This window comes from Echiichthys vipera (assembly GCF_963691815.1).
Source record: "Echiichthys vipera genome assembly, chromosome: 21".
Lineage (NCBI taxonomy): Eukaryota > Metazoa > Chordata > Actinopteri > Perciformes > Trachinidae > Echiichthys > Echiichthys vipera.
The window spans coordinates 12,003,277-12,018,659 of NC_139846.1; the positions used below are offsets into that span (position 1 = coordinate 12,003,277).

At 38.2% G+C, this 15,383-nt stretch overlaps 1 protein-coding gene across 1 annotated transcript; it reads right to left on the reverse strand.

The window, feature by feature from the left end:
• Positions 1–352: 352 nt before the first annotated feature.
• On the reverse strand, positions 353–7,616 carry LOC310963657 (phospholipid scramblase 1). The gene is made up of 7 exons (XM_083936549.1): positions 7,592–7,616; positions 6,864–6,953; positions 4,433–4,475; positions 4,084–4,304; positions 3,750–3,911; positions 3,078–3,239; positions 353–2,607 (listed from the first exon to the last, which is right to left on the reverse strand). Exons 2-7 carry the CDS (start codon positions 6,930–6,932, stop codon positions 2,578–2,580), a joined length of 687 nt encoding a protein of 228 aa, XP_083792675.1. The 5' UTR covers positions 6,933–6,953; positions 7,592–7,616; the 3' UTR covers positions 353–2,577.
• Positions 7,617–15,383: the final 7,767 nt, after the last annotated feature.

Here is a 15,383-nt window from a genome sequence, read left to right on the forward strand (position 1 = left end):
CCGCAGGCTGGATTTTTGCAGCAAAAGAAAAAAAATTGCTTTCCCATTCATGAGAGCCGTTTGAGGGTATTGCGGAAAAAGGTGAAGGTGGCAATCACAGCAGCTGGTGAACTCAACTAATTAACAAGCAAGGCTGAGTGGTTTTACATGTCCATTTACAAGGTTTGACCAATGTTACAGTCGCTAGTTCTAGCCCAGAAGGTCCCTGATAGTGAGTAGTAATGTAAAAAATATTTAGTGAGGGTCAGCAGTTTTAAATGTCAAATTGATTTGGTGACTTAAGAAACAAACACCAAAAGAACTGCACACATAACAATAAACATTTATATATATATACATACATATATTTTTATTATTGAAGTGTTTCCATTGAGTATTTATACAATTCAAGCTTAGCTTGCATTAGTCGAGTAAGTTTCCGTTCATTGCATGACTCAAGTTAGTTCACAGTATTAGTGCAAAAGTAGAAGAATAAGTACTGTTTTTTTTAAATATAACTGACTGGGAATAGCTAAACTCCCTTTGTATCACATTCTCACTTCAGTGTTTTGGCTTTCAAACAAAATCAAAGAGCCTTCAGAGGACATTAGCACCAGCATATTATACTATTATACTGAATATTACTCCATTCAACCAAACGAGACATGCCAAATGTTGGGTAATCTTAATGACTATAATGTAATTCAAAATGACTTAAACAGAGTGGCTTCCCAACAACTTAGAATGAAGAAATAAAACATCAATCTTTAGTACTCAAAGTGTATCTAGTCTTTAAATTAAGTTTGAAAAATACTACTGAAAAAGGATAAGATAAATCCACATTAATGGCAATTCTACAAATGAGTCAATAAATAAAATACTGTTGACTCAAGACAATTTAAGTCTACAATGGAAATATAAGCTCTCCCAACAAGCAGTTTATAATACTTTTTACAAAAATAATAACCTTAAAAGGTTTAAAGACTTCACAGCTAATAGAATATGACTTAAGCTGGATGTTTTTTTTAGTTTTCCTGAACCACAAATGACATATATGTTATCATGATGCTACAAAAGAGCCCGTAAGCCTTAATGCAGATGTAGCACATGGATAATGTCTTTGCTACAATACTTTATATCATCCCTAATCTGACTAATGGCATACCCATTAAATCTAAATTGAATTTTACACTGAGGCATGATGCTCAGCAGTACCATTAGCCAAGGTTATATTTAACTAACTGCATTTTTTTTAGATATTTGTAATGCAACAGCAAGAAAGAACAACATTCCAGTTGATGGTGGAAACTATGGATATTTAGCAGTTTAATGTACAACACCTCCTCTAAAATATTACTCCATATTTTTATATTCATAGTATCAGATGCTGGTGTGTAATTTCCTGGACTCAACAGTAGCCAACACTACAATACATTAGCATGCATTTACCCTGAGTTTTTCCACGAATACAATGTCATCAGACACTAATATTTGAATCTAAATAAGCAGTTACTGAGTTTTGGGGCTGTGTTGGTTTACTCTTAAATTAAATGCTAGCTCCCTCTTGTGGACAAGACTTGGAAACATTAAACCATAACCCATCCATTCCCAGATAAACAACCTCCGCAGAGCCAACTATTAGAAACAATAATTATTATGGCATTGCACACATTATACTCCTATGACAGTTTACGTTTCAGTAAAAACACACACAGGTACACTCATTGCACACAGACAAAAAGACACAAACACACACACACACACACACAAAGCAGTGCACACACACAGAGATTACTCTATGTTGACAAATTGTGTAACAGACCAAAATATAAATCATATAAGGGCTTTGAATATCTGAAGTACAAACACTAGTCATCAGTTTTCACACAATATAGCTAGTAGCTCAGTGTTTTATATAAATTAACATCTTGTTAACGCCATCTGTGTTATTTGGCTGACATACTAACTGTAATGACACCAGTCTTTATTTCACAAACTGTATAACAGCACTTGTGCACTTGGTGTTCCTTTTTCATTTATTTGTATATGGACGTGCCATCCAAGTATTTTTCTTAGTAGAAACTAAAGGTTCTGGGCCCAGATAGGCTCAGCGAACATAATGTAAACACAAATGAAAGGTTCCTTCCAAACATGAGGGACTTTCGGCAGCGACAGTTAAAGGGATGGCTACGGCATTCTAGAAACAACCCAACTGGTTCTTGACGTTGCAGCCCAACTGTCTACTTAGGGAGAACGTCTGATTTGCCGTACCTATACAACAGCAACCTGTTGGAATATTTCTGGAGTGCCGTAGCCATCTGTTCAGCTGTCGCTGTTTAAAGATCCTATTGTCTAAAACACTGTACTGTGCACTCAAAGTCCAGTATTGTGTTAAAACAACCAACCTGAGCAGCTAATACTAAAGCAAACCTTCTATTTCAATGTTCATGCAGATTTATTACATTTAGCTACCCTTTTGGACTTCCTTTAAACTATCTGTTTGAAGGTTGCTTAGGGCAGTTGGGACTGATCATCATGGCTTTGTGGCGTTGTTCTTCCAGGAATGTTTGTTTGCTTACAGGATCTCCTGTATGGCTCCTAGTTGGAACTCTCAAAGAACATGAAATCCTGTATAGAAGAACACCAAAAGGAAAGTGTTAATGGAAAAGCAAATGCATCAAATTGACTTATATAATTGAATTATAGCCACAAGTTAGAATTTATTCACTATGTCCCTGCCAAAATGTCCTGAGATTTTAGAATTGAGAATTAATTGTGGCATTTTAAATGTGGCGTGTGCTACTACAGAAAGTAGCTCTGACAAGCTGTTTTGCATTTGTAGAGATTGGGGTGGTTTCAGGTCACATTTCCCACAAAATATAAGCTAAGTGGTGCAATAAGTGGTAGGTTCATGAAGTTTCCAAGTACCAGTGATCTGAAAGACACCATTTCCTATGAAAAATGGGTCATATGAGGCTAGTGTATGTGTAACAACCACATTTTGGCAATAGTCAATCTTATGTTGCTGTGACAGAATGTGTCTTTTTTTGACGTTGGTTAACTAAAGAGACAGTACAAATGATTATTACTTTACTTACAATGAGAAAACATGCACCGATCATTACAGCCTTCATTCTCACATCCAGATCCATGGGGAACTGGATACCAAAGTTGTCTGAATCGGTGAATGCTTCCCGAAGAAGTCCTGTCCACTGCTTACTGATTTTCCCAATCTTACTGACTTCATCCATCGTCAAAATCTGCAGAAAGAGTTAAAGAGAGGACACAAATGCGGTATTGTGCTGCATTAGGATGAAGATCAATCCCTAAACTTGTTTGGTTTCATTGGAGAGAGACCATGGAACAAATTCATAATCCCATCCAATTTCAGATTTGCCAAAGTAACTTTTATTTTCTATCCCAGTAATGTCTTCAAAGGAGCAAGAGAAGAACCGGGTTGGTAATATCATGCTTCAGTTACCCCTCCTCCGGGTCTGGTAAAAGGTCTGTATCACTGACCCAAATCCCCTTTACAGCTCGATCTAATAAAACCAGCTGAGCCGTGGCACAATGGCCACATTGTACCATACAAGAGCATGCCCTGTGCGATGGTTTCATCCAAGCTAAAGCCCGCTCTGATTGGAAACATATTTCCTGCTTCAGAGCACAAGGAGGATCCCTTTCAAAACAATGTCCAGAGGGCGAGAATGCTACCGTGTCGTGTTATGTTTTCACAAATTCAATGGATTTCTGTGTTTAGATAAACCCACCTCAAAGTCAACATCTGGTAGGCAGCTCCATCCACAGAAGGGCCCATGGATCTTAAGTACAGGCTCGGTGTGTTCATTCGCGACGATGAATTTGGGGGAGAACGGGTGCCACTGTTGCATAATGTACCCCACTATGTTACCTGGGGGAGACTGCACCTCCAGCTGAGTAAGGGATTGTGGGAGAACAGAGTGTGATTTGTACTCATATCCTCCCGAGAAAACTAGATGACATTGAATGTAAACAATGGATGATGGATGTGGTCAGGAAAAAATAACTTGAACACTGTCATTTCGTGGACACAACATGAGCATGTCTAAAAGTGGATTCACTCACCTCTTGTAGACAACAAGGGAAGAAGCAAGACATGCACTTAAGTGGCCTGGTGATGGTGATGATCTCTTGTCCAAAATTGTCAAGGACGTGGATAGTGAAGGGGCGCAAGGGACCACAACACTGTCGACTCAGACAGTCATTCTCCTCAACAGCGTAGAACACATTCTGACCCAAACTGTTACGCACCTCGTACTTGTTGTTGCTTTCGAAACCGACAAGGGCTGCATGGAGGAGGAATACGTTAAAAAATGTCATTGAAACAGACCCTGCAAAACCTATCTGTACTAAACATCATTAGCAGCATAAATTTTACATTTTCTCAGAAGTCATATATGTTAAAATACTTTACCTTCAACAAGCTCAACTTTCTGTTTGATGAGTAGCTGATCCACCTAGAAATAAAGATTAACCACATACACTGGATTCAAAAACATGCCTTTTGGTCTGTTGAATACAGTACTTCATTGGAGTAGGTGTGATGTATTTATTTAACCTCCATTTAACCAGGTAAGGCGATTGACAATTGAGAAGAAATTCTCATTTACAATGATGGCCTGGCAAAGAGGCAGCAACAGGAGGCAAGCAGGTACCAGACATTAAAACAAAAATGCCGTGAATGCTGTTAAATAACATTAGACAATATTAAAACATCACAATATGGCCCTAGAGACAAGAAAATTTTGAGACCAATACTGATTGTTTTAGGGGAAAACTGTACTGATCTGGCAGCAGATACAGGGAAGTTTTGAGCTGGATGTGGATTGTTTGTGTTGAAATAACTGGTTTTCCATTGTCATCCCATACTAGAATGGAAATCTGAGAAAAATAAAGAGTAAATAAAAATAAAATAAATAGCTGTATGACACATTTGCTGATCATTCCAAGCATGGATTTCTCCATTATATGCTCTTTAAAAAAGGTTTGCATATCAAAAAACATACGTCGATACCGCTATGTCTGATGAAGGCTGTCTGGCTCTATATATATATCTGCAGAATATACAACAACAGAGATCTAGAGTATGTACTTTGTTCTAGAGAAGCACATTCAAAAGTCGGTGCAGTGATCAGAAACTATTGCTAAAGGAGGGTAATGCGACTTGTTTCACTAGGAGTAGCAAACTGGAACGAATGAGGTGCAGCCTTTAGGAATAAGTATGCTAATGAATTTTCTAGAATGTAAATTGTGGTCACTGTTGGAGATGTTGAGTAGTGAGTGGAGTAATGGAGGGGTTTAGTTGGAGGGTAGGGACTACAAAAAGTTTTGTTTTTTTAACTTCTCAAGCACTTCTGATGTGTAAAAATGCTCCAACAGAGGAATTGTAGAGAACTATCTGGGCTCTCAATCTGCAGAAGTGAGGGCTGGTAAAGAACTCCCTTCCTCAGAGATCCTTTTTACAGTTGTGTCTGTTATTGAGAATTGGGGTAGTATGAGGTACTTATCCATAGTCAGTGTATTATCTACGGTAGATTTCGGTCTGCACAACTCCCCAGTGTGGAGAAGCAAGCCGGAGTACCAACACAGAAGCAAAGCAATATGATGCTGTGGACGGGGAAGCAGCAAAAGGTAATAAAGCCGTAGAACTTCTGTAGTCCTAAGCAGAAGCGCAACTGTAATGCACACTGTATTTTAAAAGAAGAACTTTGGGCCAAAAGAGAGGAAAGGAGAAACTTCTGTGGAAAAGAAAGGGCTGTCCAATGGCACGGTGAAACAGTAAAATAGTCTTAATATAGCCTGCATCTAAACTGATAAGGTTTATTTTTTTAGGTGGCTAAAATGTGGTTTTGTTACCTCCGTCCACAACAGAACATTGCTTCACTTCCTCCATTCTGATGACGTGCCAATCACCATCTACTGTAGGTAATACACTGACTACAGATAAGTACCTCTACATCCCCACTTGGAAATATCCAAACAAAATAGAACAGAGCCATTGCCCCAGTGAGCCGTGACAGTGAGTCAACATGCACGATAGCAGGGCCCTGAAATTAGGGATGCACTGATTGTGAAATACTGGGCCGATATTAAAATTTGGCTGATAGCAGATACTTGTTTACTTGATACTTGATGTCTTTGTTTATTTTGTTTTTATTGCTCTCTACTTCCCCATTTGTGGCCGGGGAAACAAAGAAATTGTAAATAAAAAACAAATAACTTAAATGTTCCGAAGTCATTTAGCCCTTCAAATTAAGTCACAGAAACAACCATTAATATGACCTTCTTATATTCAATATACATATTTTCAAATAACTGCTTCAAAAGCCCTTTTAACACAACATTTAGCCAGCTCAGAATTGATGCAACACAGCAGATTTAACATTAGCTGCTGCACCTGATGAATGACATCTGCTATCTGATTCTGAAACTGAAGCAGCTTCATGTACTTAAGCCATGTTTTGTTTAATTATTTACACCTGTGCTTTTCCTTTGTGAAAACGTCTTTTATGGGGGGAGGGGGGGGAGCCCATCTTTTGTAGCATTAGTGCACTATAATATCCATATCTTAATATTTAAGGTGTGGAATATATTCTAAAACTAGTTAGTTTGATGAAGGGGGTATTAGGCTACCTGCTTCTCCGGTTTCTACTGTCAGTGGACTATTTGCTGATAGTGTATCCTCAGCATGGTGTGATGATTGTAAATATTTAATGAACGAAAGAGTTGCTGATACCTGCTTAATTCTTCAACCCTTGATGAGATACAGGAACAGACTTCATGTGGGCAATTAGGCCACTGGTAAGGATATCAAACACTGAAATAATAATAATTGTGTTTCTCACCTGAGTCAGGTATTCTAATCCCGGTGGACAGCCTGGTATTTCCGAGCTGGGCACAGCGTACATATTCATTTCTTTGGACCGGAGGGAGACCTGTTGATAAACGGAATGATTAAAACTGGGCAGTAGCGCCACCTCGTGCTCATTTAGGCGACACTCATAAACAAATGATGATGAGTCGCGGTTAACGTGTTTCTTCGCGTGCCTGTGTTGCATTATTAAGGTGGAGCGCATTTCCCCTCTCTTCTGTGTGTCCATGCCCTTAGTGTGTAAACATGCGGCGGAGTAGCTCGTCCACAGCCCGGGGGAGCAGCTGCGGACCGACGCGGTGGGCGGGCGGCGCAGATAATCTCGGTTGTATCTGGAAGTGACGGGTTTATGACGGGAAGACCACACCATGAGAAATCCTCTTATTCCCTTTGTTTACACTCGAACAACAGAATGAAGCCAACGGACGCTACACCACCCGTGTCCGATGTACAGGCCGTTTCAGGGCAGATCCGTCCCCCTGGTTGTGTTTGTGATGTTTACAGCCTTTGAATGTGTCGTTTTCTGGTTAAAAAAAGAGCGCACGGCGAGATTTCATCTGCCTACTTTAACATTCAAAGGAGACGGGGAGTTGTCAAAGCGACCAGCTGTCATCGGTACTTACATTTCAACCCGTACAGTTTATATTAGCTATGAAACAGGCTGCTGTTTTTTTTTTTTTTATCGGAATCAGGATTACTCACCGATATTTCACCTGCTACTCAAAATAATAACAGGCCACTCCGGAACAGAACCTATGAATAAAGCTACAATCTCATTGGTTGATGCCGTCGCGCTTCCCATTTCCGTGCGCCAATGACAAGACGCGGATGTAGAATAGTACTCAATAGAACCTAGACTAGAATAGAACACAGTATAAAAGAACACATCACACTATCACTGTGTTTACAGTTGTCTTAATAAACAGTCTGCAGTGTAACAGGCAAATACTTTAATTCAATTCAATTCAGTTTTATTCATAGTGCCAAATCATAACAAAAGTTATCTCAGGATACTTTACAGTGTAGGTAAAGTACATTGACTGAATTAATTTAAAATAAATAAATAAAAAGCAGATTTAGTACATTGACTAAGTTAATTTAAAAATAAATAAATAAAAATCAGATTTAGTACATTGACTAAATTAATTTAGAAATAAATAAATATAAAGCAAATTTAGTACATTGACTAAATTCGTTTAAAAATAAATAAATAAAAAGCAGATTTTGCACATTGACTAAATTAATTAAAAAATATATATATAAAGCAGATTTAGTACATTGACTAAATTAATTTAAAAATGAATAAATATAAAGCAGTTTAATACATTGACTAAATTAATTTAAAAATAAATAAATAAAAAGCAGATTTAGTACATTGACTAAATTAATTTAAAAATAAATAAATAAAAAGCAGATTTAGTACATTGACTAAATTAATTTAAAAATAAATAAATAAAAAGCAGATTTGGTACATTGACTAAATTAATTTAAAAATAAATAAAAAGCAGATTTGGTACATTGACTAAATTAATTTAGAAATAAATAAATATAAAGCAAATTTAGTACATTGACTAAATTCGTTTAAAAATAAATAAATAAAAAGCAGATTTTGCACATTGACTAAATTAATTTAAAAAAAAATAAATATAAAGCAGATTTAGTACATTGACTAAATTAATTTAAAAATGAATAAATATAAAGCAGTTTAATACATTGACTAAATTAATTTAAAAATAAATAAATAAAAAGCAGATTTAGTACATTGACTAAATTAATTTAAAAATAAATAAATAAAAAGCAGATTTAGTACATTGACTAAATTAATTTAAAAATAAATAAATAAAAAGCAGATTTGGAACATTGACTAAATTCATTTAAAAATCAAACTTAACATTGGTTTGTTCATTTTACAGCATTTTCTTCTGAAATATCAGATTAGGGACATGTTAGTTAGGAGTTCAAATTTGTTGGCGTGTTTTCAAAAATATTCACCTTGATGATAAATGAACAGATTTTTTTTCATTCACTAGAGGTCACTAATAGCACAAACATGGCAGAGTGAACAGTATCATGTCACATTACATGCATAGCACAATGTTAATAATAAGCCCCAACATCTACATCATATCATTTTATTCCAGTTAGTTATAGGAAAATAATTTTGCCCTGCCTAATGATGAGAATTAGAAATAAAATAAAATAAAGTGACTTTTGTCATTTCCTAATAAAAATAAAAACTGTGCAGTATAATACTGTATAACATGGAATTCAAACTAACGGTCAGTTGCTTACCTCCGTATACCTGCCCCGCCATATATCAGACATTCCCTCATGAACATGCTCTCACTTTGCTGAAACTACCCATCTAAATAGGAAAGGAGGAGTGGAAAAGACAACATAACCTACACGTGGTGATCAATAAGGATCAATGACATTCAGGAGCTTGAACAGTTTTTAAATGTAGTGAATAAGCAATCAGATGAGCTTTGTTGTGTTTTTCCAAACATTAAAGTGTTATTTCTTTAATTGTTTTATTATTTTTTGCCCCGACCAATAATGTTGGGCTTTGTCAGATAAAAAAATATAATAATGGATCTAGAGTTTATAAATGAAGACTTGTGAAATGATAACTGGACTGAAAGTACGAGGTCTTTGAGTTAGGGCTTGGAAATATATCGATACTATATTGATATCATGGTATGAGACTGATGGATTTGGATACATGACATTATTTCTTTCCTTTTCTGGTTTTAAAGGCTTCATTACAGTCAAATAATGTACCTGATTCTGTTAGCTATTCTTATATTTGCTCTTACCGATTTAGTTATGTCCACATTACTAGTGATTATTTATTGTGTATTGTGTAAATATTTTCATAAATTATTTGGTCAAAAATATTGTGATTTTTGGTTTTAATCCTTATCACCCAGCGCTACTTAGAAAGCGACAATGACATTTTAAAACGTCTCACCCACGAACATGTAAACTTGAAATTCTGAAGAAAGAGTTGCCTCCACACAGTTCTCACTGAGGATTCCCTGACTTGTCTAATAGCCCCGTTTTGGGAACCCCCGGAGCCTGATACTGACATAACGCACCCACATGCACTAAAAATGCACGCATAACCAGACTGGCTATCAAAACAAACAAGAGAAACTCAGATTGCAACACATACAGAGGGAGAGTGAGCTCATTCGCCATTACTCCACTATATCTTTGCATAGCAAATATTTGTTTACTGCTATATTAATGTTCTGAATATTGAGTACAGCAACTTTAATAGATTCCCTGTTTCCATATAAGAATATGTTGGACAGTGGCCATAAGATATTTGTAGCCAGGGTGATGTAACTCAATGAGCATGACCTTAAACCACCTCATAGCTCACCAGTGTAGGAAAGTCTTAGCGGCTCTAATTAGCACCTAGTGAATGTGTTTGTATGTTAAACTGACTTGAATGTAGGTCATAAACCAGTTCAAGTAAGAATTCACCACAATCTGCATGAATATTAGCATGGAAAGAAGAGGCTTTAAAGCCTATTCAAATGCAGATATCCATATAACCTATCCTACAGTGTGAATTAGTATGTGCAGATTAATAGGACACATGGACAATAACACGTAAACATCATAACCACATGTATAAATAATAGCAGTAGAAATTGTGGAATATGTGCAGAACCAACACATAAAGATTGAATCCTCCAAGAATAGAATTGCTCCTCTTCGGTTATATTTATAATATCAGATGTCAAGCAGAGTTTTTGTTACATCTAATGTGTATTTTAGGAAATTGCATGTTATGAGAAACACTATAGTTTTGCTGTCCCTACAATGCAGCGGGAGAATAATTGTTGACAGCTGCTGTGACCACAAAGCTGTACTCCATGTCACTCAGCTGCACACGCAAGCAAAAGAGACATGAAGGTTAGACAAAAGTAAGCTGTAGGCTCACGAGTCTCATCTGATAGATAAATTCAATGTTGCAATAGTATACAGATAAATAAATTAAATCCAACTGAAGGATGAGCTCCTTAATAAACATCCTAACCTTTTTGTTTATTATTATTTTGCACGTAAAGCAAAAACAACTGAACTTCTGTCAAAGCAGAAGCAATGTTATTAGAAAATTATAATGAATCACACAATATCTGAAAAACATTGGTGGTATATAATAGTTAAAATAACGCAAAACTATACAAACATTAAGGCTGTAGCATGACTACATGTTAAAGAGAAGAATCTTCACACACAACTGATGCACACTTGAACTTTATGTGGATTGTTATACTTTGTATCCACTGGAGAGCAGTGTTGAGCTAATGATGCTCGGCCTCATGGCCATTACTAAGACTAATGCAGAAATTGCCTTTTCATTGTTAAACAAAATAGTCCCAAATAGACACACACCGATTTACACACAGTACACACATGCACAAATACACTTACTACCCTGTTACAAATGACATGACGTTGTTGGGCTGAGTATCCTTATTTGCGAATACAAATTACCTGATTTCCTCAAGCGCTACTGATTTCTCCAAGAAACACTAATGAGAACAAATGATGACTCGTGCACAGATCTGCTGACACTTCAGGCACGGACAACTTAAAACATCTTTTAATTGATTCATGTTACTGTAATCGCTTTCACTGACCCGACATAGCCTAGAAAACACTGCAGAAATAATTAGAAGTGTGTCTTCTGCTGTACGAACAAACACATATTATCCAATAGCTATATCTTTTTTTTTTTAACTCTTTGGGTTTGACATAATTAAGCTTTAAACATACTACATCATATGCTAAATAAAGCTGAACTTGGTAGCATCAAGGGCCCTTTTTATCACTCCAACTGCACAAGCGGAACCCTGAAACTTATGTTCTTCATCAGTGAGATCAAAACAAAGTAATGCAATGACTTTGAAATGGTGGCGTTCTGAGCTTCCATCTGAATAAACAGACCAGACAGTCAGGGGTCTTTGAAAGCCGGTCAGATTGTCTTTCTGACTCCAAGAGCCCAGATACTCCCACCAGGGGCTTGTTTATGTGCATGTGTGTGAGTGTTTGTGTGTGTGTTTGTATATGTGCACCAGTTGTATAGCCTGTGCTCTCTACATTCCTACCTGTTTTACAATTTTTCTATGTGTTGGTGTTTTTTTCTTTTGCGTGTTAAGGTGGTGCTCTTTACCCGCATGGGTAATCTTTTGTGCACTCCTAACGAGGTTGTCATATTCGCCGCATAATGAGGAGCCTAAAGATGAATGTAAAAACGCCTCCATTACACCGCTTTCATCCTCTTGTTCATTAGGTTAGCATAAGGTTACAATACATTACACCGGCCCCAATGTTCCACACACAAAATTGCATGTGTCACTGAGGGGTTTTGTGTTAGTTTGCCATGATAATATTCATTCATATGCACACAGACATGCTCATAGTGTTACTAGACCTGCCTAAACTTAACCCTTAACTGAACCTCAACAAAGCACTGATTACTCAACCTACATCTGAGTTGTTCTATGTTGTTGGAGTGGGGGTCTTATACATTTCCACATCAAAAGGGGTTTCTAGTACAATATGTGGGTAATTCACACACACACACACACACACATACGCACAAAATGCAAATCTATTGTGCATGTTTTCATCATCTGTGGATGTCCAAATCTGCCACATTCACTGCTTTTGTTATTCCGTCTCTGTCTCTTCACCTCTGCCCATCCCTCACCTCCCTCCCTCTTTTTTATTTCTCCCATTTCTGCACCCCTGTCAAGTGCTTTGTTTGCTGTGACTTTCCATGCGGTTATCTGAGCGGAGACAGTATGCCTCACCCTGGCACAGGACCCCAGTTTCCACGGCAACTTTATAATTGTTTTGGATGCGTTCCAAACGCCACTGGATACCGAGGCATTATTGATGTCAAAAGAAACATGTATGAAATGAGGAGATGTGGAGGCGTCCATATGGTTCCGTACACAGCCTCATGCAAAGCCATTTAACCGTTTTTCAATGGGAGTTTTGTGATACCGCTGAATAGATCCCACATGTGTCGCATGATATTTCATAATTTTGATCTTTCTGTTTCATAAAGGGATAATGGAACGCAATACATCCACTGAACTGTGCAATATTTCCCCTATTCATGTCATTAAGTCATTGTCACAGTATGCACTGCTGGGTTTAGTATGGCGACCTTACTGAGTACAATACGTCCATCATGATGCTTTAAGAAAGAAAATCTGAATAGTAAGAATGAATCCATCCAAACACATGAAAGAAAAAAAAGTCTGTGGCACCAGAAGCTTTCTCCAGTTAAAGTACATCGCTGCTGGCATCCATTCACTTCAAGTAGTCTTTGTTTTGACAGGAGAGGCGGTATGAGTTATCCCAGCGCTTGTCACCATAACCATATTGTGACCCCCCCATCCCCCACCAACTCTCTCATGCACACACACATATGCACAGCCTAGCAGCACCTCTGAGCCATGAGCTGTGGCCACATTAACCACTACGCCGCAACACTCATTAAAATAACATATAGTGTCAACAGCAGTGTGGCCCCGAGTGGATAAACCCAAAATGTTCTTAAAATCCACAGACTTGTCTTTGCATCAGAGAATTGCCCTCTGAGAAGAAGATCCACTTCTCACTCTTGCTGAAACTTTGACTCTTTCTGCACTGTTATCACAGAATGTGTGATACAAAAATGTAATGAAATGAGGTCCTGACTGATCTTTTTTCTCTGATCTCAAGCCTCCCCTCCCTCTGTCTAATTTATGACCTGTGAGGAGGAACCCAGGGAGTGAGAAGTGAGTGAGACTGGTGTGAAAGCCCTGAATAGAGCAGGGGCAACAGGCCCTCCAAATAACACAAAAGAGGCACCACAGCTGTTTGGAGGCAACACAAGCCTTCACGAGGCACTGTCTTCTGCACTGAGCTCCCAGACATGGCACTCACGCTGACTTTGTAAGATGAGTTGTTAGACGAATACTGTAACACAATCATCACATTACATTTGTGGGTAGAAATCCTTCCAAGACATGTGAACAGAAAAGTTTAAAAGAAGACAAAAAATGTTGCCAAAAGAAGTCTGGCTGTTTTGCTTGAATACAATCCATAAGTTTTCTCACTGATATGTGTTATTGGCCCTTAAATGGTCCCTTAAAGGAGGATGTTCATACTGTGACATTTGCCTTTGAATTATTTGATCTTTCCATGATGCTAGCAACTAAACAATAGAGAAAAAGATGTAAATGAGATGGGAAAGAGATCAAACCTGCTCTATTTCATAGTGAGAGCCAAGAGGAGGGAAAGAGAAACAGCACAACAGCCCAACACCTTTATAGAAGGCTGCTTCGTTCGAGGACCCTGCTGAGCCGCAGGAAAGTGTCACCAGCCCTTTGTGAGCTCGCTGTCAAGTGCCGGTTACTGACTGTCAACTGCGGCTAAAAATGATTTCAGAATCCGGGGTTAGAAGTTCACTTCAGCACACTGTTTTCTTCCCCCCAGTCTGAAGGAAAAACGCTGTCACCATTGCCGGGCCTGTAATAATTTATTCCCCCCTCTACAAGACTCTGTTGGCTCCCCGTTCCTACGTCTGCTTCTTAGTTTTGCACTCACGCCCATTAGCTCACCACATGCAGGACACGTGTGAACTTTCAGAATGATGGCGGCTTTTCTGTATAACTTAATTGCAGCTCACATTCATCATCATGCCTGTGTTGGAGGAAGCACTGTTGTAAAGCATTTAGTGTATCTTCACTATAGTATTTGTACGTGTTGTCAGCATTTTGTAGCATGGACTATAATTGTCCTTGCAACCTCCTGTTGAAGCATCTTTTTTCAGAAGATGCACAAACTCAAAACTACACTTTTAGAATAGAACGATAACATAACTTAAATATAAAGATGACACTTAGAATACATATTAATTGTAAACTTGGATGAAGAAGAGCTTAATCCACTCTGTTCCTCCCTGTCTCTGTCTGTCCAATCCATCCAGAGTATCCAGAGCCATCTGCAGACCACGATCCATCCCCATACACTGGGGATCACAAAGGTGTTATTTTTCAAAGCTGGCCCTGTCCACCTCCTGCCGAGGGTTTGCGGCTGCGGTTCAAGGGAAGGTGGGAAACTTTGAGGCCCTGCTCCCCTTGTACCCCCCTCCCTGTCGCCTGCCTCCTCAGGGGCAGCCCTTTGAGGATGTCATAACTGCGGCCTGTATAACATGGGTTACTGCTGACGGTGGTTGGTCACAGTTGATGAAGCCTTTAAAGAAGCCTCCCCTCTCATGGTTTCTGTTAAAATTCTGGAGAGTAGGAGCAAAAGCTTGGCTCCCAGACAATTACAGACATAGTAATGGGAGGACTCTGGAAAAGGCCTGCATTTTAACTTGTGATGGGTAGAGGGTGCTCCAAGTCCATGTTTTGAGGAGAATGTTGTTCAATGCATTGCAACCCTACACTACCGTCTTCTCTTTCCCCCTCCAAAA